This window comes from Rhinatrema bivittatum, chromosome 9 (assembly GCF_901001135.1).
Source record: "Rhinatrema bivittatum chromosome 9, aRhiBiv1.1, whole genome shotgun sequence".
NCBI lineage: Eukaryota > Metazoa > Chordata > Amphibia > Gymnophiona > Rhinatrematidae > Rhinatrema > Rhinatrema bivittatum.
In genome coordinates this window covers 15,234,580-15,260,116 of record NC_042623.1, presented here as the reverse complement: position 1 = coordinate 15,260,116, position 25,537 = coordinate 15,234,580, and the positions used below count along the sequence as shown (strand labels likewise).

At 41.0% G+C, this 25,537-nt stretch overlaps 1 protein-coding gene across 2 annotated transcripts in view; it reads left to right on the top strand.

Moving 5' to 3' along the window:
• The window catches only part of TAF3 (TATA-box binding protein associated factor 3), a 251,788-nt gene that overhangs the window by 213,905 nt on the left and 12,346 nt on the right, over window positions 1-25,537 (top strand). For both annotated transcript variants that reach the window (XM_029615440.1, XM_029615441.1), the window contains 2 exons: window positions 14,506-14,758; window positions 20,920-21,026. In XM_029615440.1, coding sequence (XP_029471300.1) covers window positions 14,506-14,758; window positions 20,920-21,026 — 360 coding nt within the window. The remainder of the gene's footprint in view (window positions 1-14,505; window positions 14,759-20,919; window positions 21,027-25,537) is intronic.

Sequence of the window (25,537 nt, the reverse complement as noted above, 5' to 3'; positions counted from 1 at the left end):
GCTAATCTACCCAAAGTAAAAATATTTCAAACTGGTCTTTATCTGCCATCAGATAAATGTTCCTGTATTTGTGTTACTGCTTCCCACTGTTTAACTGGCACTTCTCAGTCCTTTAGCAGTTGATCCAGGTTATTCTTAGTGGATGGCTGCATTAAGTAGTTTTATAAAACTGATTGCAAGAGATGCAAACAGCATGTTGCATGATCGGATTAGGGGAGGACAGCAGTACTCTGTACACGTGTTTTGTGCAGGCAGTGCGAGTCAAATAGGGAACAGCTAATAGGTTTCAAAAAGAACAATATTTACATTTAAAGGTTAAAATGTTATGGGTTGCATTCCTGCTTTTAGTTACTGCTCATGTTAAAGCTAATGGAAGGAACTCCATCATAACGCTGCAATGGAAATCTTTCAGTCTCATGGACTGTTAGACCCAAATATTTTCTCTCTTTAAAGAACTCAGTTTCTTTCGGTTATTATGGTATTTTGGTACAATTTTATTGTAATGACTTTGTGTGGGAATTTAAATGTCATTAAAGTTGCCTTCGTTTTCTGACAGGACAATATAATTAATTCAGCCATCATTACTGCAGCTGTATTAACACCATCAGTCTAATTCTGGTCCATCCTCACTCCATTCCTGAACAATGTCTTAACCAAAACCCAAAAGAGTGATCATGTCCAGTTACATACCTATGGTTATTAGGCCCCCCATCAAGCCTTTTGACCCAACACACAGCCTTTGTATAATGGAAGTTTCTGCATCAAAAAGCCAGAAGAAATTCATGCATCCTCACCTCTGAAGTGCAAAATTAAAATCTGTCTATGTACAGTCTGTGGTGATTGATAAGTATCCTTTAATTAGAGCCACAAACTTACACTGATTTAGGATTAAATACATTCTGATCTTTGCATTGCATGTGCTGGTTTGCTTGGTGGAAACATATTTTGTTTGCTTGCTGTTTTGCAATACTTGTCCTTAAGTGCAAATAATTAAGCCATTGTGGAAGAACCTTTGAACTTAGTAGGTCATTTAGTGGACATAGGCCTCAGTAAATCAGACTTTGATAATTTAGATCGCTGGCTCCATATTGTTTGCATACAATAGCCAAATAATGGGGATCATTAAACTCCCTGTATAGGTGTATCCAGATGGCATTTGCCTGTAACCTTGGCGCACACTATGTGGCCGGGAGAGTAAAGGATTGGCTCTTTATTGACTTGTCAAGCTGAGGGCTTGCATTTCAGGCCAAGTAGCTCATGACCCATTCTATTTATTTCACCGTTTTGTGGTGGGCAAACAGGTAAAGGGATCCTTCAACTCCCCTCCTCCTGCACGTTTTTATGAATGAGCCCAGTGTTTGCAGCAGTTAGGGCACCATGACCAAATCTGCCAAAAAACGCAATGCAAGCAGCACGAGGCTATTGTGGCATGGAGCTGTGGGGCGGTGTTGGTTACTCTCTGAGAGACTGCGCATTCAGCAGAAGAATCTGCAGGAAACTTTGTGGAATTAAATAAGCGAGAAAAACATAATAAGACAGCGGGGAAACCGTGGAAGGGTAATGAAATCGTGAAAAACTGGCAGTGAATTTTTGTAAGTGTTTGCTTGCAGTTTTAGTGGTCCAAGTCTATTAAAAGCTGTAGGCAGAACACAACAAATGTTTAACATATAACTTAAATAGGTGATAAAATAACATAAAATGAATAATAAGAATGTCTGTGTTTATTATGATGCTAATGGGTTTCCAAATTATTTTACAATTTGTGATCCTGAACGTTTTACAGTATGAACTAGAGAATAAGTAAACAGAATTAAGCTTGTTGATTTTCCACTGAAACAAGACAATACAGGCAGCGTGTGTTCATCACACTCTGCTCTAAAAGTAGTGGGTGGTCCCGCTGAAGTCACACAGAACAAAAACATCACTGCATTTGCTGCTGTTGGGTTGTTACTGAGAGAGGAAGGAAAGTGAGCAAGTTAAAATGGAGGAACTGCGCTAGTTGTAGGTTCCGGCAGTACAAGACCACGTGCTCACTGCGTGAAAGCTTGCTTAGTTATAAATGAAACACAACATCGGGTGATAACCATAAAGCCTATCCATTTTGCCTTCCTGCAGCAATACTGCAGGTGCCCCCTGATTTAACCCTCACTTCCCCCAGGAGTCCTCTGGGCTTATTCCAGGCTTTCCCGAATTCCAGTACTGTTGTTCACTCTGCCAGCTCTGCTGGGAGGGTAGTTCCAAGCACTCGTCATCCTTTCTGCAAAGAAATAGTTTTCTTTTGTTAGTCCTGAGGGTCTGCTACCTACCAGTGGAGGTGGTGGGAGGCCTGCACTGTCATGGGATTGAAGCACACTTGGACAGGTAGAAGGGGCACTGGGACAAAGCAACAGTCCGGACATACTTTCACCTTGAAAACTGCTGTGAGTACCAAGTGCACAGGCTCACTTAAGCCTGCAGGTAGAATGTTTATGGAAAAGTATTTATTTCTTCCAAGATTGATGTGCCGCCTATTCACAGCTCTAGGCGGGCTAACAATAAAAACATACATAATAACAACACAGTAAAACGATTAAAACAAAGGTCATAAAAAGACTGAAATGAAGAAATACAAAAAAAACTTTGTTACTGTTTACAGATCGAAGGCCTGATGAAACCAATGACTTCAATAGCTTCTTGAATGTACGCGTACATTCAGTCATTCTCAGGCACATGGCTAGAGAATTCCATAATATGGGACCCGCAATTAAAAAAAAAAGTCTCTCAAGTTGGTCAACTGTACCTGTTTCAAAGAAAATACGTCCAGAAGTCCTCTCTTAGCTAAACAAAGTGCTCAGGTAGGATTATGGATGTATAATTGCTAGTTAATCCATGGCAAAAAGTCGAGTTAGCCCCAGAGGGATTAAGAACATAAGAAAATGCCATACTGGGTCAGACCAAGGGTCCATCAAGCCCAGCATCCCGTTTCCAACAGTGGCCAATCCAGGCCACAAGAACCTGGCAAGTACCCAAAAACTAAGTCTATTCCATGTAACCATTGCTAATGGCAGTGGCTATTCTCTAGGTGAACTTAATAGCAGGTAATGGACTTCTCCTCCAGAACTTATCCAATCCTTTTTTAAACACAGCTATACTAACTGCACTAACCACATCCTCCGGCAACAAATTCCAGAGTCTAATTGTGCGTTGAGTAAAAAAGAACTTTCTCCGATTAGTTTTAAATGTGCCCCATGCTAACTTCATGGAGTGCCCCCTAGTCTTTCTACTATCCGAAAGAGTAAATAACCGATTCACATCTACCCGTTCTAGACCTCTCATGATTTTAAACACCTCTATCATATCCCTCCTCAGTCGTCTCTTCTCCAAGCTGAAAAGTCCTAACCTCTTTAGTCTTTCCTCATAGGAGAGTTGTTCCATTCCCCTTATCATTTTGGTAGCCCTTCTCTGTACCTTCTCCATCGCAATTATATCTTTTTTGAGATGCGGCGACCAGAATTGTACACAGTATTCAAGGTGCGGTCTCACCATGGAGCGATACAGAGGCATTATGACATTTTCCGTTTTATTCCCCATTCCCTTTCTAATAATTCCCAACATTCTGTTTGCTTTTTTGACTGCCGCAGCACACTGTACCGACTATTTCAATGTGTTATCCACTATGACACCTAGATCTCTTTCTTGGGTTGTAGCACCTAATATGGAACCCAACATTGTGTAATTATAGCATGGGTTATTTTTCCCTATATGCATCACCTTGCACTTATCCACATTAAATTTCATCTGCCATTTGGATGTCCAATTTTCCAGTCTCACAAGGTCTTCCTGCAATTTATCACAATCTGCTTGTGATTTAACTATTCTGAACAATTTTGTGTCATCTGCAAATTTGATTATCTCACTCGTCGTATTTCTTTCCAGATCATTTATAAATATATTGAAAAGTAAGGGTCCCAATACAGATCCCTGAGGCACTCCACTGTCCACTCCCTTCCACTGAGAAAATTGTCCATTTAATCCTACTCTCTGTTTCCTGTCTTTTAGCCAGTTTGCAATCCACGAAAGGACATCGCCACCTATCCCATGACTTTTTACTTTTCCTAGAAGCCTCTCATGAGGAACTTTGTCAAACGCCTTCTGAAAATCCAAGTATACTATATCTACCGGTTCACCTTTATCCACATGTTTATTAACTCCTTCAAAAAAGTGAAGCAGATTTGTGAGGCAAGACTTGCCCTGGGTAAAGCCATGCTGACTTTGTTCCATTAAACCATGTCTTTCTATATGTTCTGTGATTTTGATGTTTAGAACACTTTCCACTATTTTTCCTGGCACTGAAGTCAGGCTAACCGGTCTGTAGTTTCCCGGATCGCCCCTGGAGCCCTTTTTAAATATTGGGGTTACATTTGCTATCCTCCAGTCTTCAGGTACAATGGATGATTTTAATGATAAGTTACAAATTTTTACTAATAGGTCTGAAATTTCATTTTTTAGTTCCTTCAGAACTCTGGGGTGTATACCATCCAGTCCAGGTGATTTACTACTCTTCAGTTTGTCAATCAGGCCTACCACATCTTCTAGGTTCACCGTGATTTGATTGAATAATCAAATTGAAATGTCAGCTTTTCTGTAATTTAAGTCATTTGCGCTTGAGGAGATTTATTTATTTAGATGATTAGAGGTTGATTAATGCTGGTCAGCATCGCGTTTAAAGGGACGTTGATGGTACGTGATGTGAGGACACGGACGTGATACCAATGGGATATGTGGTTGTTGAAAGCAGCAAGGTAATAACCCTTTTCTTATCATTTTGCAATATGGGTGATTATTTCCATGATGGATTTTAGATTTATGTTTAAATCGTTTGTTTTGTAGTGGATCATGTTTTCCGCTGGACAGTGTTTGAACAGATGTGATTAGCCTTCTTATACCTCACTGACATTTTGAAGAAGGATTAGAAGAGGCTTTATAATTGATAAGTATGCAACATATCTTGTATCTGCGTGGTTTGATGGTGCTATTAAGGTTATTTACGTGGGGGCTTTATTTATTTATTGTAGAGATTGGGGTGAGAGCGGGATTTCCCCTGAAGAAGCCAGATTTGTGAGGGTGAAACAGAATTCTTTGTCGGGAATTGGAATTTTGACTGGGGAACGGGAACATTGGATGCCATAAGGCTGGTTCTGTTAGTGTGTGTTTCTGAAATCAGCTACGATTCTACTGAAGAAGGTGGAAGAATTGAGAAGTATTTGGTATTTATAAGATCAGTGACATTGCTCACCATCTTTACAAGTGCTACATTAGGTTGAGACGAACTATTGTAGCAGACATTGGTGTATTTTCCAGTATTCCCTACGTTCTCTATCCTTTCGGTTTATTCCCCAGTCTGTGTGTGATTTTATATAGATGAGGGGGTTTGTGGGTTGTTGGAATGAATGATGATGGATGTATGGGGGTTATGGGTATTTTAAATGGGTTGTTTATTTCTCACTTATCCAGCGATGTAATTTTAGGTCATTCATATTTTGTATGAAATCTACATTTTGTATAATATTTGCAATTTATATAATATACATGCATTTAACAATAAAAATTGTTGTAGAATGTAAATTAACCTTTTAATTTTTTTGTTTTATTTGGGTTCCCTCATTCTGATGTTTTTCTGACAAAAAGTCTAGTTTAACATTTTGTGAATTACGAGTAGCAGCACAGGAAATATGTTTCCTTTGGCTCAGGTCAGATATCAATCTCGTGGCAGGGTCTTGCAAAATCTGGATAGCACTCTGTACATTTTCGGGTAACCCAAGAAGCAACACATTGCAATAGTTTATTGTCAGTAGGACAAGTGCCTGGACCACAGTGCGAAATTCCTGATGTCCCAAAAAGGGACGCAACAGTCTCAGTAAACATAGCTTGTAGTATCTGGACCTTACAATAGTTTTAATCTGAAATTACTTTTTCAAATGGGAATGAAGTGTAATACCCAATCTTTTAATTTAGGATGAAATTAGAATGGTTAAGTTTGTGACTACACAAACGAACAGAGCTTATCTTAATTTCCACTTGTGAAAACTATCATCCAAAAAGGAAATACCAACTCGACTGTTGTTCAACCGAAAGTGCCACTCACCAACAATATGTCAAATATTTATTAAATTTTTAGTTAGATTTTTTGTTAGATTTTTTTGCCGGATCATCCAGCCTGACAGCGTGCCCACCTGACATTCAAAAGGAGGCCGCCCGGTCTTCTAATCATCTGCGGTCACGGTCTTTTTCATAAAAATTTTAAGAATATATGGTCACGGTAGTTAATGTATGTTACTCTTTCTTCAACACTCGGCTCACTATCAGCTCACATTTGAAATCAAATATTGTTTCTTCAGCTCAGCTCAGAGTAGCAGACATCCAAAGAGGAAGATGATAGGGCTCACTGTCGGTTAGCCCCTTAGCTGCTGCCATCTCCTGAAGTGCGGCAAGGTTTGTCGTCATGACATTGACAGTAAGCAAAATGTGTCTGTGTGTGAGCCCATACTTACATTTCTATCCACTACTTAGGTTTTTCTATTCAAACCTGTGCAAATGATAGGACTTTTTTAAGTAAGCAAACATTAACAGGTATTATAGTAAGCGTAGTAATACAGCGAGGCAGAGAGTGTGCTTCTGAAACAAAGGAGGAAGGTGTCAGGAAACGTTTTATTAGAAACTATTGAAGTTACACAAGGTTTCCTTTGTCTTCATTAGATACCTTCAATTCTAAGATTTCAGAAACGTTTGAGGAAGCATCAAATTAGCAGATATTTGTAGCAGCTTTAATTGAATCCTTAAAAAGGTGGGGTTGGAGATAAAAGTAAACAGTGCTGCTCCCAGAGTTACTTGGTTAATGTTTCTGCACATCAGGCTTTGTAATAGTTCTAAACCGCGCTTGAATGTCCATTGTTGAATGTTTCTGTAAGGAGAGTGTGTAATTTTTGTGCTCAGCTGAGTTGCAGCCTGCCTCATGAGTCATTCCCCGCCATGCAGTAAAGAGAGAGCTCTGGGAGGCAAACAAAGTCTTGTGGGGCTGGAGATGCGCCACAGTTTTGGATATTTAGAAATGTCGGGTCAGCAGTGATCGATCTGCTGTGTTTCGAACCTGGAAAAGCCCAGAATTTGGGTTTTCGGTTGATGTATTAGCAGTAAATAATTTATTAGCAATAAGTTCAGTCTTGTGTACACGATAAATCAGTGGCTTCCATGTGTCATGGTAACATTAATTTTATATCTTTTCAAAGTATGAATCCACTGTTCTGACCAACCTTTGCAAAAGTCATTAATTCACCATTATTAAAACAGTATAAGCAAGACAAGTGAAAGTCGAGGCTACAAAATACCTGGACATCTAAAAGTGAGAGCTTGGCGCCTGTCACCAGGCCCAGGCAAAAGGACCACTGTCAAGACTTTTCTGCCCTGGAGAAAGTAACCTTTCAAGTGATGTTTTCTGGCTTGGAAAGGCGCGTCTGCCAGGCAGCCCAGCTTCATTCAGCTGCACAGGGGGACAAGTGAATTTCTGTATCAGAACTTATTTTTGTGTAAATTTGGAGTATCCTTAAGGTTAATGTTAAGTGTTTTCTGCTGTGTAGAGGTGTGGGGGGTTATACTGACTCTGCTTCAGTCCGAGAAACAGAGTTGTTAAATAGAAAGGGAGAAATGCATTGAGTGAGATCTTTTTCAAATCAGAGCAAATAGTTAAATGTAGAGTTTCCTTTCCAAACCTCTATCTGCAGCAGTCTTGCGTTTGCCTAGAAGTAGCTTAGAAAAAATAAAGGGAAAAATATAAAAGGTACACTAAGATTATTTCAAGGAATCAGAAAGAAAAGTTCAGCAACCTGAATATCAAAAACTATAAAGAGGCAAGTAAACGTTTCAACAATTTCTTCAATCTTCCACTTGATTGTGAAATGATTTATAGAAATACAGCTATGTGGCTTCCTGATAGCTAAGGTGATAGGGCAAGGTGAGATTTTTTTCTGCTTAAGGCACCTGAAGTAGAGAACAAAAATCCATCTTCCTTTATATACTCCCGGGGGAATTGTGCTCAAAAAAATTTTAAATTTGCATACTTTATATTGCTCAAAATAACACAATTTACATGACAGTCTTTAAGTAATTTTCTTTAAAATGTAATACAGGGAATCCAAGATGGCTTCCTAGCTTTGCATGGAGTTGCCTGCTTTTTCCTTAGTTCTCTTACCTGGTGGTGTGCCTCATTCGGTCAGAAAGGGAGGGCCAAGGAGAGGGATGTCTCAGCTGCCCCCCCTGGAGTGACCCTTAATCGGCCGATGGATGCACATATGCAACGAGGGGCTTCTGAACCAGGAGGTGACTCGCTGGAAGTCGTTGGAGAAAAAGATGTTCTCGACTTCTTCCCTGATTCCATAACATCTTTGTCCCCGTTTGAAAGGACGGCTCCTGTTAGCCCATCTGTGGTGAGAGCCTTAATTCTGCGATGGGACCTGGCGCGCAGCAGTGACACCACAGAGACTCATCCAAGACCGTGGTGTCTCTAGGAATCGCCTCAACGTCCAGCGGTGCTATCGCTGGCATTTCAGGGGAAATTTCTGCCGGAGAAGATCAGCGGCACTATGAAAGTCTATCACTTGCAACGGGTATAGTTGTTAAGGGAACTTGGGCTAAGGCTCCAGTAATGATAAGATCTGCTGCTTTCACTTTAGAATCCTATTTGGAAAGCGATTGAGACATTGAATACAAATGTTATACTGCGGTTAAATCCCCTGACATGCAGATTTAATGAATTAAATAATCGAATAAAGGCTTTAAAAATGGATAAAACTACTGGACGAAGCTGTGAGCTCTTAAAACAGAGTCTGGAGGGTATTTGTGCTAGAGAGAGGGATTCTGTGTGAGGGCGGGGGTGTGCTAGAGAGAGGGATTCTGTGTGAGGGCGGGGGTGTACCAGAGGGAGAAGGAGCTGCGTGAGGGCGGGGGTGTACGAGAGGGAGAGGGAGCTGCGTGAGGGCGGGGGTGTACGAGAGGGAGAGGGAGCTGCGTGAGGGCGGGGGTGTATGAGAGGGAGAGGGAGCCTGTGTGAGGGGGTGTACGAGAGGGAGAGGGAGCCTGTGTGAGGGTGGGGGTGTACGAGAGGGAGAGGGAGCTGTGTGAGGGTGGGGGTGTACGAGAAGGAGAGGGAGCTGTGTGAGGGCGGGGGTGTACGAGAGGGAGCCTGTGTGAGGGTATTTATTTAAAAGTTTTTATATACTGCCTTTACAGACAACAGTAGATCTAAGCGATTTACAATTTAAAACATACATAATTATTAAAATTTACATTGGAACAAACTAATATAAAATAACAAGAGAAAATGAACATATTAAGTAAGAGATAGAGGAGAAGTTTGAGTGAAGGAGTAGAAAGAGGTGGTGGTTCACTAGGGAGTTGAGAAGAGGGGGGCTTATATTTCGGGTCAGGAAAGACTAGTGAGAATAAATGTTTTTATTGCTTTTTTAAATTCATGTTTTGTGGTATATTGTCAGAATTGGGTGGTGAGTTCTAAAGTTTTGGACCTGCAACAGAAAAGGCACAGTTGTGGGTTAAGTCTAATCTAGCAATTTTAACAGTTGGAACTTGAAGGTAATTTTTATCTGTTGAGCGTAAATGAAGAGGTGGTTGATAAAGACTTAGAGATGAACATAACCAGATTGATGAAGTGCTATGTAATAGAGTGTATATAAGAGGGAGAGGGAGCCTGTGTAAGAGTGTGTATGAGAAAGGTACAGAGGGAGCTTGTGTGAGTGTTGTGTGTGAGAGATGGAGGAAGCCTGTGTGTGTTAGTGCAACAGAGAGGATGACCCTGTGTGAGGGAGTGTGAATATGCAGGAAAAAGAGAGCCTGAGTGAAGGGGTCTTTGTGTGTGCAAGGGAGAGCCTTTGTGTGAGTATGTGTGTAAAAGACAAAGACAATAGGGATCCTGTGCTGAGGGTGTGTGTGTGAGAGTGGGACAGGGAGCCTACATGAGGGTGTGTGTGTGAGAGTGGGACAGGGAGCCTTCATGAGGGGGTGTGTGTGTGAGTGAGACAGGGAGCCTTCATGAGGGGGTGTGTGTGAGAGTGGGACAGGGAGCCTTCATGAAGGGGGTGTGTGTGAGAGTGGGACAGGGAGCCTTCATGAGGGGGTGTGTGTGAGTGGGACAGGGAGCCTTCATGAGGGGGTGTGTGTGAGAGTGGGACAGGGAGCCTTCATGAGGGGGTGTGTGTGAGAGTGGGACAGGGAGCCTTCATGAGGGGGTGTGTGTGAGAGTGGGACAGGGAGCCTTCATGAGGGGGTGTGTGTGTGAGAGTGGGACAGGGAGCCTTCATGAGGGTGTGTGTGAGAGTGGGACAGGGAGCATCTATGAGATTGTGTGCAAGAGAGAGATGGAACCTCTGTGAAGGGGGGGTGTGTGTGTGTGTGCGCGTGAGAGAGACAGAGAGGTAGCCTGTGTAAAGTTTGTGTGTATGAGAGGGACAGAGGGAGCCTGTGTTGGGGCAGTATGAGAGAGGAGTAGAGGGCTAAGAGGTGGAAATAGAGTGGAAGGAGTTGAGCCTGGAGGGGAAGTGGTAGATAGTGGAGAGTGGAGGAGTTGAGGCCTCGGAAGGCAGCGTGAAAGGGGTCTGCCAAGGGAGTAGGGAGAGAGATTGGACACTCTTACAGTGTACTTCTAGGGGAATTCTCTTCAAAATATTTAAAATTCTGTATCTGAGTACTAACTTTTCTGCATTACATTTTGAATTAATTTCTTAGACTGTGATGTATATTGGGTTATGTTACCCAATATAAAGTATTCAGAATTTTGCAGAATATTACAATTTTATGTACAGATTTCCCCCAGGAATGGCAACTGAATGGCAGACTTGGGGAGAGATTTTATAAACATTCCATCGTGTGCCCATAATAGGCACACATCCTTTGTTTAATTTTTTTTAAAAAGTGGAAGAATATAAATAATGGAGAAAAACAGAGACTGAAAGAGGGATAAAGCAAAGAAATCAGAAACCTAGAAGCTGAAGGCAGATAAGGATCATGAGGCCCATCCATTCTACTCAATTTCATTTCCATTGCAGTGCCGAAGATGCCATTGATCTGATGTTTCTCTCTCTGTATTCTCTTTAGTACAGTTCTGGGCAAGTTTATTAGAAATATTAAAGGAATGTAATTCTTGTCTTAATATGAGGAAGTTAAAGCCATAGTGGAAAAACAAAGTTAATTATTTGCTTTGGTATTTACTGAAGCAGATGTTGGGGAGAGAACTGTGCCAGAAATGGTATTTAATGTTGATGACTTGGAAGAACTGAAACAGATCACAGTGAACCTGGATGATGTAAAAGAGCAGATTGACAAACTAAAGAATAGCAGATCTGTTAGTTAAAATTTGTAACCTATCATTAAAATCATCCATTGTACCTGAAGACTGGAGGGTGGCCAACGTAACCCCAATATTTAAAAAGGGCTCCGGGGGCAATCCGGGAATCTATAGACCAGTGAGCCCGACTTCAGTGCCAGGGAAAAATAGTAGAAACTATTCTAAAGATCAAAATCACAGAACATAAAGAAAGACATGATTTAATGGAACACAGTCAACATGGATTTACCCAAGGGAAGTCTTGCCTTTCAAATCTGCTTCATTTTTTTTGAAGGGGTTAATAAACATATTTATAAATGATCTGGAAAGGAATACGACGAGTGAGGTTATTAATTTGCGGATGATACAAAATTATTCAGAGTAGTTAAATCACAAGCGGATTGTGAACCATTGCAGGAGGACCTTGCGAGACTGGAAGATAGGGTATCCAAATGGCAGATGAAATTTAATGTGGTCAAGTGCAAGGTGTTACATATAGGGAAAAATTACCCTTGCTGTAGTTACACAATGTTAGGTTCCATATTAGGAGCTACCACCCAGGAAAAAGATCTAGGCATCACAGTTTTTCATCATTGTTTTTCCAGATTAATTCTACCCTGTTCATTGTTTTATCCAGGTTATTTCTACCCTGTTCATTGTAAAACAAGATTAATTAATCCTGTTAATTGAACCTCTGTATATAAAAATTTATAAACAAATAAATAAATAGTGGATAATACTTTAAAATCATCGGCTCAGTGTGCTGCAGCAGTCAAAAAAGCTAACTGAATTTTAGGAATTATTAGGAAGGGAATGGTTAATAAAACGGAAAATGTCATAATGCTTCTGTATCGCTCCATGATGAGACCACACCTTGAATACTGTGTACAGTTCTGGTCTCTGTATCTCAAAAAAGATATAGTTGCGATGGAGAAGGTACAGAGAAGGGTGACTAAAATGATAAAGGGGTTGGAACAGCTCCCCTATGAGGAAAGGCTGAAGAGGTTAGGGCTGTTCAGCTTGGAGAAGAAACAGCTGAGGAGGATATGATAGAGGTCTTTAAGATCATGAGAGGTCTTGAACAAGTAGATGTGAATCGGTTATTTACACTTTTGAATAATAGAAGGACTAGGGGGCACTCCATGAAGTTAGCAAGTAGCACATTTAAGTCTAATCAGAGAAAATTCTTTTTCACTCAACATACAATTAAGCTCTGGAATTTGTTGCCAGAGGATGTGGTTAATGCAGTTAGTATAGCTGGGTTTAAAAAAGGTTTGGATAAGTTCTTGGAGGAGAAGTCCATTACCTGCTATTAATCAAGTTGACTTAGGGAATGGCCTCTGCTATTACTGGCATCAGTAGCATGGGATCTTCTTAGTATTTGGGTACTTGCCAGGTTCTTATGGCCTGGATTGGCCTCTGTTGGAAACAGGATGCTGGTCTTGATGGACCCTTGGTCTGACCCAGCATGGCATTATCTTATGTTCTTAACAAATTACCAGGTCCAGATGATTTAGACCCCAGAGTTCTGAAAGAACTAAAAAATGAAATTGCAAATGTATTACTAGTTATTTGTAAGCTTTCTTTAAAGTAATGTATTATACCTGAAGATTGGAAGGGTGTCCAATGTGATAGGGGTAATCCAGGAAACTAAGACCGATGAGCCTGTCTTCAGGGTTGGGAAAAATCATAGAAACAATTCTAAAGAATAAAATCACAGAACATATAGAAAGGCATAGTTTTTTGGGACAAGGGATTACACAAGGAAGTCTTGCCTCACCAAGTTGCTACATTTTTTTGAGGGGGTTAATAAGCATGTGGTTAATGGTGATGCAATGGATATAGTATAGTTTAATTTTCAGAAGATATTTGACAAAGTCCCGTATGAGAGACTTCTGAAAAAAATAGAAAGTCACAGGATAGGAGGCAATGTCCTATTGTGGATTGCAAACTGGTTAAAAAATAAGAAACAATTAGGAATAAATGGTCAGTTTTCTCTGTGGAGAAGGTAGACAGTGTAGTGCCTTAGGGATCAGTACTAGAACCAGTGCTTTTTAATATATTTATAAATGATCTGGAAAGGGGAACAATGAGTGAGAGGAACACATTTGCAGATGTCACAAAATTATTCCGCGTAGTAAAATCACAAGCAGATTGTGAAAAAATTGCAGGAACACCTTGCGAGATTGGCATCCAAATGTGGACAAATGCAAATTGGTGCACATAGAGAAAAGTAACCCATATTAGGAGTTATAACCCATGAAAAAGATCTTGGCATCATTGTGGACAATAACTTTGAAATCCAGCGTCAGTCAAAAAAGCAAGCAGAGTGTAGGAATTGTAAGGAGAGGAATGTAGAATAAAGTGAAGAGTGTCATAACACCTCTGAATTGCTCCATAATGACACCATAGCTAGAGTACTGTGTGCAGTTCTGGTCACTGTACTTCAGAAAAAAAAAATACATATATAGCTGAACTGGAAAAGGTACAGAGAAGGGCAACCAAAATGATAAAGGGAACGGAATGGCTCCTATGTGAGAAAAGACTAAAGAAGTTAAGGCTGTTCAGTTTGGAAAAGAAATGACTGAGGGGAGGATATGATAGAGGTCTATAAAACCATGAGTGGAAAAGAACAGGTAAATGTGAATAAGTTTTTTTAATCTTTCAAATACAAAAACTAGAGGACTTTTAAAACAAATTTGAAAAAAATTTTCACTTAATGCACAATTAAGTTCTGAAATTCATTGACAGAAGATGTGATAAAGACAGCTGGCACAGCTGGGTTTAAAAAAGGATTGGACAAGTTCTTGGAGAAGTAGTCCATAAACTGTTAACAACCAGATAGACTTGGGAAAGGCCACTACTTATCCCTGGGCGTTAATTGGATGGGATCTGTCCACTATTTGGGGTCCTGCCAGGTACTCGTGACCTGGATTGGCCACTGTTGGAAATAGGATGCTGGGCTTGACCCAGTATGGCAAATCTTTTCTTAAGTTAATGTTTTCTACTGCTGTAAAAGCAAATTCTTTAGTTTTCTGCCTGCACAGTTGGGGAAAAAGCATGAATTTCTCATGCCTTTTACTTTGAAACTATAAATATCAAACAGCTTTTTGATTCTCTTTTGTTTTCATTGGCAGTGTTATCAGCAAAGTGGTGCCAACGCCGGAGGTTAAACCATCTACGCCTGCTGGTCGTCCTAAGAGTCCACCGTCGCTGCCTTCCTTGGCCTCTGTGCCAGTTCTGGTGACTCCTCCTTCCGCTTCAGCTCCTCCTCAAGCAATTGCAGCCCTTTCTGCAATTGGACCACCATACTCCCCTGCTATCCCTTCAGCAGGGGGTTCCAAAGGACCCATCAGAAGTGTGGTAACAGAAACCGTCAGTACCTATGTGGTACGTAGCACCATCTTGTTTATTTATTTATTTACTTAATGTATATTCCGGTAATCCACAAATCTCAGCGGATTACAAGTAACATATACAAAAATATTTAACAACGGCAACAATAAGTACATCATGAAATAGCAATTGATTACAAAACAAGTAGTGAAAAACAGTCATGCGAAGCACCATCTTCTACTCTTGTGAAAGACCAAAATGCCAAAAATATGAAATGCAACAAAATGGGGGTGAATGCACCACTAACGTCTAATCCATCTCTGAAGTGGAGGTGTGATTTTATGGTGTTCCTTATCTTTGCCACCTTAACTGCTCAGTTTGAATATAGTGATACCCGTTAGACCCAGGGAAACCAAGGTTCAAATCCTACTATCGCTCCTTGTGACCTTGGGCAAGTCACTTTACCCTCCATTGCCTCAGGTACAAAATTAGATTTTAAAACCTGTGGGGATAGGGAAACACCTACAGTACCTGAATGTAATCCGCTTTGATATACACTTTGAAGTGCCAAAAAATGGAATGTAAAAAAAAAAATAAACGTGTTTCCATGCAGAAAACTCCAAGTGAAGCTTGGTCTCTTGGTTTAATGAGATCATCGCTTAATGTTTAACCAGATTTTCATCCATAATTACAAGTGCATATAGTTTAACATTTATAATTACATTTAAAAAAATAGCTGTGTACCTTTTACTGCAGAATGCCTGGACTTTATTCAAGTTGAGATTCAAATTGGAATGAAGGCTGTCTTCCATGATATTGTGAATCTCCTAATATAAAGATGGTTTTTGTGACCCTACAAGAGAGATTCTCTTTATGCCTGATGTGAATAGCATTGGGTCTAAAAAAAATAAGTACAAATTTAAAAAATGTTGTTAGAGAAGCTCATCTTCTTACTGTCAGTTGATTTGTGCCATGAAGTGTATTCTTATTGTCAAAGAAATTATCTTCGGTTTGAGCAGACAAAATTGTCTACATGGCGACTCCTTTATGGAGAAGGAGACATCTCTCACAGTGCAGGTCTTGAAAATTATACTAGTACTGATAATTTCCTTTTGTTAAACAATCCTAGTTTTAACCAATAATTACCGAGTCTATTGGGACATTAGGTATCATCAACCAGAGCAAATGTTTTAGAGAGCACAGCAGCTTATCAAGGAGTTGTAAATTCTGAATTAAGGCTGTTACCTCTTTAGCATGTTTTTCATATATTCAGTTATAACAGCACAAAACCCTTTTGTATTGAGAAGACTGGATAAAGTTGGTTTACCAATGCCTTTTGTTAACTTTTAATGCTGATGGATGCCCGGTGTTCTCACAGTAGAACAACCTAACCAATCTTAAGTCATTGGAAGGTCTTCCTTTTAAGGCTGCTCTGGTTAGTGATCACTTGCTGCACTTAAACAGGTCACGTTAAGACTTTTCCAATACCTTGCCTGCATGTTTGCTTATTAGAATTCTAGTAGATTCCTGTGTCATCGCAGGGAGAACACTTTGTGAAGTTTTGGGAGAAAAAGATTGAGAAAAGTCACTTAGGACTAGCAACAGCTTATCAGGGGGAGGAGTGTTCAGAAGGTGGTCAGTATTTAGACATCACTTTTGAAACAGAGGCAGTGGGGCTTGAAGAGTTTGCTCCAATAGGGATTTGAGAGTTAAGCAGGGTTCTGGAAAAATGTAGGTCTACTACCTCTTTTGATCCTTGTCCAGAATTTGTGATTAAAGCTCTTTTTGAGATTTCTTAAAATTGGCTGTTGAGAATAGTTAATGTATCACTCGAGACTGGGTTGATCCCTTCAAGGTTAAAAGTCAGTTGTGACCTCTATATAAAAAAAAAAAAAAAAAAAAGAAAACCCCAACTTCCCTTGATAGGGAGTTGTGTGTTAATTACTGGCCTGTGGCTAATAGTCCATTTTTAGCTAAGGTGATTGAGAGGGTGATGGTGAATCAGTTGACCTCCTGTCTGGAAGAGAGTGGGGGATTAGATGCCTATCAATCAGGGGTTTAAGAGAATATATGGGACAGAGACAATATTAGTAGGGGTTCAGGATTTGATCTTACAGCTGAGAGATAGGGGAGAGCCCAGATTTTGATTTTATTGGACCTCTCAAGTACTTTTGATTTGATAGACCACATTCTCTGGGTTTGGGAGGTTGGGTTCTTGGTTGAATCTCTTCTTTCTTGTCAGAGCGATCATTAGTGGTTTGGGTGAGAGAAGATCTATAAGTCCCTGTTAAATTGGATTGTGGGGTGTCTCAGGACGCCCTGATAACCTTCTATTGTTCAATCCATTTTTACAACCTTTGGGTAAATTGATTCGATCCTTGGGATTAGTTGGTTTTATATATGCAGATGACATTCAACTAGTCATTCAGGTGAGAAAGGATCCAGTTCAGACTATGGGTAGGATTAATAAAGGTTTGGGGAAGACCCTGAACTGGTTTGAGTCTCAAACGCTGCTCTTAAATGTGGCAAAAACAGAATGGCTTTTAGTGGGAGGGGAGGACGTGTTGTCAGATAGGGTTTATTTGAAAGTGAGAGACGTTGAATGAACAACTAAGAGCAAATGTGTTAGGAATTTAAGGATGTTAGTGGATGAATCATTTAGTTTGGTTCCCCATGTTTCTTCCATAACACAGAGAGCTTTCTTTAAGTTAAGGCAGCTTAGAAGGCTCAGATCAGTTCTGGATTTCTCTGTTTTTTTTAAGGTAATTGTGCAAGCTTTGTTCTGTCCATTGTTAGATTATTGTAATGCCCAATTGTTTAGTTTCCCGAAGAAAGATTTATACTCGTTACAAGTAGACCAAAATATGGCTGCTCTATTGATCTTCCATTATCCCAGAAGGATGAGCGCTGTACTCCTGTTAAAACAACTACATTGGTTGCCTATAGAGAAGCAAGCCCAGTTTAAGATCTTGTCACTGATGTTTAAGGTGTTGCATGGAGTAGGGGAAACGTATCTACAGAAAGGGATTAAGCGCTACACCCCAAGTCACAACTTGCGTTCCCAGAATATTTTGTATATGGTTCCCCCCAGAAAGGAAGAGAGAATGATGGCTCAATAGAAAAGGATGCTTATAACTCGGGGGCCCGAGTTGTGGAATTCCATGCCACAGGATATATGATTAGATTCAAATTACCATATTTTTCGCTCCATAAGACGCACTTAGGATTCAGAGGGGGAAAATTAACCAAAAAAAAAAAATGGTGTGCTAAACCGGCTCTGTTCCCAGGCGTCTGTGCGTCTTATGGAGCAAATTAGAGGAGTGCCTAAAAAAAATTTTGTCTCTTTCTTTTTCGGGTCTGGGGAGAGCCATTTTGGTCCACTCCCCAGATCAGAAGACTTTTATCGTTCTCTTTCTGTGGGAACCCCCCCCCCCCCCAAAAAAAAAAAACAAACCTCCCATCCCAATCCTTTAAATTTAATTAACTACAACTCCCCACCCTCCTGACCCCCCCAAGACCTGCCAAAAGTCCCTGGTGGTCCAGCGGGGGTTCGGGAGTGATCTCCTGCACTTGGGCCATCGGCTGCCAGTAATCAAAATAGCTCCGACAGCCCTTTGCCCTTACTGTGTCACAGGGGCCAACCAATGGCACCGGTAGCCCCTGTGACATAGTAACCGCAAAGGGCCGTTGGCTGCCAGTAATCAAAATGGTGCCAACGGCCCTTTGCCCTTACTGTGATAGAGGCCTTCTCTCACGTTTCCAGTAAACTAAGCTATGAGAAAAGAGGCACATTCTTCCCAACCATCTGAGCGATTTCAACAGCCGTCCTCCCCAAATCTTTGCCCATAATCTACACTTGGCCACGTTGCCTGTATCCTCTTCATCAGAGAGGTTTAGCCGTGATGTCAATTTTAGTTTCAAAGCAAATGAAGAGGCTGGAGATCTGTAGGCAGGGTGTAGGGAAGAACTAATTATTTCATTGCTTTTACAGCATGAGTTTTGTGGCCTCCTTCCGTGTAACCTGGCAGGGGGATAATTGTGAGAAGAGTGCCCTTTACTGCAGTTTGGTAGAAATGTCACAAACTGAATGGAAAGTTACTCAGTAACAACGTTTTATATCCTTGATCTTATCAGCTAGTTGAATAGAGGAAATTGGCTAATAAGTAATAACAGTGCAATGCAGAGATTGGCATACCTCAGTGTACACCTAGTCCCAGCAGGATTAAGATGGTCTATATGCAAATGCTCTTTGTGTATGTGTTATCCTCGTATCCACCCACAGGACAGGGCTCGCTCAACGCCATGAACCTTGGAAGCGTTTAGTAGCTCTGGCTCTGGGCAGGAATGATGAGCATGTTTAAAAAAATAAATCTCCATAATCTGGTGAGAAGGGCGCCTACTGTCCCATATAATGATTTTTATCGTGTAAATGCCCCGAAGGATCGCTCTCCCTAATCCGCCACGTTCCATTTTAGTTCATTTAATTCTGTTTGCCCAGAAGAAGGGATGTGCCCCAAACAAGAGCACAGGAAGTGCCGGGGAGAGAGTGAAGTCAACCCGCAACAGTCTCAGGTTTTTGAAAGCCAAGCAGTTTTGATTGGTGTCCAGAATGCCCCTAGGTGAATGTCAGAAACCTACAGCACACATGTGGGAATAGGCTATGGTGCCATCACATTTTGACACTTCCGGAGCTGAAAAAAAAAAAATATATTTGCATGTGCTGCCCAGTGGTTTTGTTGAACTGCAAGGATCGAATTCACTTTTTGTTCTCACTTAGTAGAAAAGTCTCTGCTCTGTGGGATTTGCCAGGTACTTGTGACCCAGACTGGCCCCTGTCAGAGACGGGATGCTGTGCTGCTTGATGAACCTTGCTCTCATCCAGCACGGTATTTCCTGAGTCCTTATGTTCAAATTTCAAAGGGTAAGAAGAAATTTTACCTTGCTTTTTTGGGAGTTGCAGATAATTTTGTGTTGTGTGATTAAAAAAAAAAAATCTTTTTACAGATTGAAGCATAATAAAGTGCAGGCCAGGAGTGTGATGGTTTGTAAGAGCATCAGACAAGACTCCTGTGATACTTTGCAAGTGATGCCATCACAGCACAGAGTTGGAGCAGATCTACAGCATAAGAATTTCAGGCACAAAAAGAAAAAAAAAAAAATCAGACAATTATTTTGGTATAGTAATTAAGATTAAAAAAAAAGGTTGAAATCTTGGTTTCTCCTGGGAAATGAGATATTTTGCTATTGTAAGAGTCCATTGTATCTATTCATAGGCATGAGTAGTTCTGCATAGCATGAAACAGTACTTCAGCTCTAAGACATCATCAAAGTAATCCATTTATTGTCCTACTGGATGTGCCAGAAGGATGCTCTGTCTGAAATGGTAGCAAGCTTAATTTAAGAGTCCGTCAAAACTAACCAAAACTGAGCAATAGAAAAGCCAAAACGTTGCCTAGGACATGTAAAGTTACAAAAAGGTGCAACCTTCCATTTAAGATCAGATAGCGTAGAAAGTTATAATTGGTGGACATTGCATTCAAGTGTAATTTAATTCATCGTTTTTATAAACTGCCTTCCCAGCTTTAATAAAGCTGCCCAAGGCGGTGAACAAATCAACACAAAAGATTACTGTATGGATCCCATTAGTGTATCAGAGTTTTACTCCATTGATAAGCCATATTATAAAAGGAAGAACTTTGTGTTCCAGTTTTGCAAATGTTGCTCGTTAAATCGCTGTTCTGTCGTCTCTAGTCTTGCTCAGGGTCTGTGACTGAGGGAAGTTCAAGATGTTCTTTCCTGCAGTGACGACATTAAGCAATCGGTTTGTACTTGTCGGATGATGTCAAAAAGTAGAATACCCAGCTTCATGCCGCAGAACATGGCATGAGGCCGATATTTGGGTAGGAAATGAAGCAAATGTAACCTGCAAGTAGTCTTGGGATGCTTTGTTCATTAACATCTGTCGTGACTTGAATGATTAAAAGGGGATGGCTTTTCTCCCAAAACTTTGAATTGCACTCCTTTTAACCATTCAGCATGTATAAAGAATCACTACTGGCTCTTGAAATTCAGTTCAAAATCTGGAGCCCCTTTGTAAAAGTCCAACCAGTCTGCCTTCAGTCAAAGCTAAAACTAACTTTTTCCTCTCCCTCTAGCGTAACTTGCTGTGTACATTACGAGCACGTTTTTACCTGTGCCATATGCTTTTCCTCTAGATCCAGGATCAGTGGGGTAATAAAATCTGGATCTGTCCTGGCTGTAAAAAACGGGACGATGGCAGTCCGATGATCGGCTGTGATGACTGCGACGACTGGTACCACTGGTATGAAAATCCTTCCTTCCCCTGCCTAATGTTAGATCAGTGCCAACTGAAATGTGTGCAGGTCACTCGGTCTGCTACCCTGCTGACCCTCGTTTGCCCCTAGAAGTAAAAGCTTGATCGATCAAGTAGCTTCTCTATGAGCATCCAGTATTACTTGTACAGTAACGCAAATCATAGAACGTTCATAGGGACCTTCATTTTCTGTTTTTATTTTATTTATCCTGGCAATTTCAGTGTTCTAACAAAAAAAAAAAAAGAAATGACTTTTCCACTGATTTCTTTCTTCTGTGTGTCATTAGTCATTTTTCCACTGATATTTTGTTATAACATTGAAATTGCCAGGAAAAAAAATAAAATAAAAACTGAAAACAAAGGCCCCTAAATATCCAGCAATTCACACACAATTGAAGCACATAAGCCATGACCCGAATATTTCAGCAGTGACCTCTCTTCTGCCCTTTCCTGCCTGTCTACTCCTATTCTTGCTTGGCACTTCCTTCTTAACAAAACATAGAAATTGTAAGGCGTGCTGTAACAACTCCGCCTCAACAGGGAAAAGAACCCACTTGTAAAATGTCCTTTTACATTTATAACACGGCATAGTAGATGATGGCAGACGAGGATCAGTCGGCTCGCTTGTTGCTGTCTGTGCTGCTCCAGCTGTGGATGACTCCTGCAAGATATTGCTCCCTTATCCTTGTTAGTTTTGTCGTCTTCCATCCTTGGTCCTCTACCATTCTGAGTAGATGAGCATACAAGCCCCAGTGCTTCAGCCAGCACCCTAAAACACATCCCCCCCCCCCCCCCAAAAAAAAAACTGATGTCTTCACCAACATCTCAACCTTGTTTTTACCATTGCCTTCTCAGTCTGCCCTCACGCATGCTTCAATTTTGGCGAACCTCTGCTTTCCACCATCTCTGCTAATAGGTTCTTCAGCAACTACCACCCACTCACAGGCCGATACAGTACAGTGCGCTCCGGCGGAGCGCACTGTTACCCCGCCTTTGCACGCCCGTTTTCAACGCGCTAGCTTTACCCCTTATTCAGTAAGGGGGTAATAGCGCGTCGAAAACGCACATCCAACCCCCCCCCCCCCCCCCGAAACTAATAGCGCCCGCACATTTTACTTTCAGAAATTAACGCCTACCCAAAGGCAGGCGTTAATTTCTGCCGGCACCGGGAAAGTGCACAGAAAAGCAGTAAAAACTGCTTTTCTGTACATCCTCCGACTTAATATCATGGCGATACTAAGTCAGAGGTCCCAAAAGTTAAAAATAATTAAAAAAAAATTTTTTTTAATTTTAAATCGGCCCGCGGTTCGCGGGTTGAAAACCAAACGCTCAAGTTTGCCGGCGTCTGGTTTCCGAACCCATGGCTGTCAGTGGGTTTGAGAACCGACGCCGGCAAAATAAAGCGTCAGCTGTCAAACTCGCTGACAGCCGCCGCTCCTGTCAAAAAAAAAAAGAGGCGCTAGGGACGCGCTAGTGTCCCTAGCGCCTCTTTCTACTGCGGGCCCTAATTTGAATATTTTTATTTACTGAATCGTGCGCACAGGAGAGTGGCCTCTGTGCGCGCCGGGAGAGCTCTCCCGTGACTTTTATTTTATTTATTTATTTATTTAAGGCTTTTATATACCGACTTTCTTGATACAGATCAAATCAACTCGGTTTACATCGAACGAAGCAGAACTATAACCAACCATATAACAAGAGACAATTTGAAGGAGCATAAAAGTTACATTCTAACATTTTACTGTATCGGCCTGTCAGTAAAGATGTTTCTCCTCCCGTCTCTGAGAGTTCCTCACTGCAACTTAGCCATGCCCCTTGTCCCTGAATTTTATTTTCTGCATGCCCAAGAAACAACATTTTTAGATGTTTTAGAACACAGAGTTCAGGTGCGAGGTTCAAAGGATGCAAATTGAGGAAATATTTCTTCCTAGAAAGGGCATGGTCGCCCAGCACAGTGACAATTTATCTATCTCCTTAGTTTCAATGTGCTTTGCCTCTTTTGTGGAATAATCCACTTCCTTCTTGGTGTCTGCTTTTACTCCTCCCGCCCCTTTCCTTTTTTCGGTCTATTTATAGAAACTGCTACTTGAAAATTGAACCTTTAGTTTTGATTCCCACCCTCCCCATTTCCTTTTTCTCTCCCTTAATTTGTGGTAGGTAAGCTTTTCCTGGAAGGATTCTTATTGATATATTCACAGTTGTTAATTTCTCTTTTGCTGTCTATAGTTTGCATTTTAGGATGAAGTACAATAACATTTTCATTTAATTGCTTGGAATTTTCAATCCTTTTCTGAGTTTAAAAAAAAAAAATGCAAGAAAGATGCAGTCACCAATTCAGTAGCGGGATGGAGGTTATCCAGTATTTTGCCCTGAGTGGAACTTGTATGGTTACTTTCCTGTTGGGAAAAGGTTGTGTGTGTGCATCTGGTGCAAAGAGCGCCTGGCTCTCAGAGAACAAGTCTGATACCTTGAGGGTAGCATGGCAGAACTGGAGGCAGACAGGGGTACAGAGGAGAACATAGTGCATTCCACTTCCGTTCTGGGAGCACAGAGGATGAATCTTCAAGGCTGGGTATCCAGGAGGGCAGGGAAGAGACTGCTGCTGTTGGTGATTCAGTCATCAGGAACAGGGGCAGCTCAAGGCAATGTGCTGCTTGAGGTGGAGCAGGGCCGTGCAAGAGGATTAGGCGCCCTAGGCGAGCCTTCTCCCTTGCACCCCCCTCCCCGGTCTCTGCCCCGACTCCTACATCATTCTCGGTCACACCCGCCGAGTGTGTGGTTTTCTGGGTCGCGAGGAGGTTGGGCACTGCTCGCAGCCCACCAAATCTCCTCTCCTCTTTGCCGTCGCTTGCAGCCCCATATGGTTCGCACCCAGTGGCGCACCAAGAGTTTCTGGTGGGTGCGCGCCCTTGAAGTACACAAAGGGGTGCAACAGAGGAGCTTGCCCCTTTGTGCGCCCCCTTCGTGTGCACCTGAAGTGCTAGCCTGCTGTTCATCTACCATAATAACCTTTCCTATTAACTAAAACCATTCTAACAATAGAGCACATGAACTTTATCAAACCTGTACTTGGACAGGGCATCTACGGCGAACTAAGAAGGCAAATTCAAAAACAGAATCAACAAAGTAATACAAAACAAATCTTCCCCATGACCAATAACAACTCTCATACAGGGCCAGTGCATTTGTGTGCCTCTCCAGCATCCCCCCCTTAATCCTTCTTGTACTAATGCTTAAGGTCACAGAAAATCAGTGGCGTCTCTAGACAGAAGAATTCTTTTTTTGGGGGGAGCCAAAATGACATTTCTTCATCACACCCACCTCTATAGCATGGATCCTGCTTTAAAATTGGTTACAAAAAAAAAGTGTTAATAAAAAAAGTCCAAAGGGTCTTCTGCGTAATTTTAAAAAGCTGGCCAATTTCACACTTCTAGTAAAACTACTATAAATTTATTTCATAGCCTCATTCAACTAATTCTATATGGCTATGAGAGTGAAGTCTGGAATTTATAGGAAGGGACAGAATGTCAATATAAATCCTGCACCTCCAGTTCTGTAACTCTGTGCATCCACTGAAATTCCCCCAAACAATGGAGCTTGGATGTTTCCCTTACAGCTCATCATACTAAAAGATATTTTCAAATTCTGGTGTCACCTCACAGTAACTGCAGCACAAACACCTTCCACTGCCAGGCACATTGTGAACTAAAATAAAACCTCGCAAAAAAGACACTCAAAATCTATACTGCAATCCCATTGTAACATAACAGTAATAACACCAAGGATCAAACAACAATAACCCTACCTGTGAATAAGCAAGGGTAAATATTACACTGGGTCCTAGAATACCAATATACCACCTACTGAGGAAACAAAACAAACCCGATTGCTATAGATCCCTATACAGACACTACATGCTAGCAGAATCTCTCATCATGGTCACATACACAGAGCAGAGGCAGACCCTCACCAAATACAGAATACAAAATGAAGGAGCACAAATTAGACAAAAACTGAAATGGAAACTCCAAGAAGCCAGACTCCGTGTATTAAAAATAGAAAAATAGAACCACCATTCCTCATAAAACAAATAAAATCAAGAAACATAAAGCATCAGTTATAATAGTAAAACCATAATAAAAGAATATTTTAAAATTATTGATAAATAGAATTTCTATTAATTAAAATCATATATATTTTTTACAATTTCCCAAACACCAATAAAATATTTCAAAACAGCACATATATCAAATAACACCCAATAATTAGAACTAATAAGGATTTTAAAAAGCCCCTGCTGTCCATATGTGGGAGCTCTTGATTTCCAGTCACCCTGATATTGTCGAGGATTAGGAGGTTATCCTCTCTCTCACACATACTCACATGTCCATTCTCTCTCACACATACACTGTCATATACATACACATTCATGCTCTTATATCCACCATAACCTCTCGCTCTCACAGACACTGACACACTCTCAGGCTCTAAGACACTCT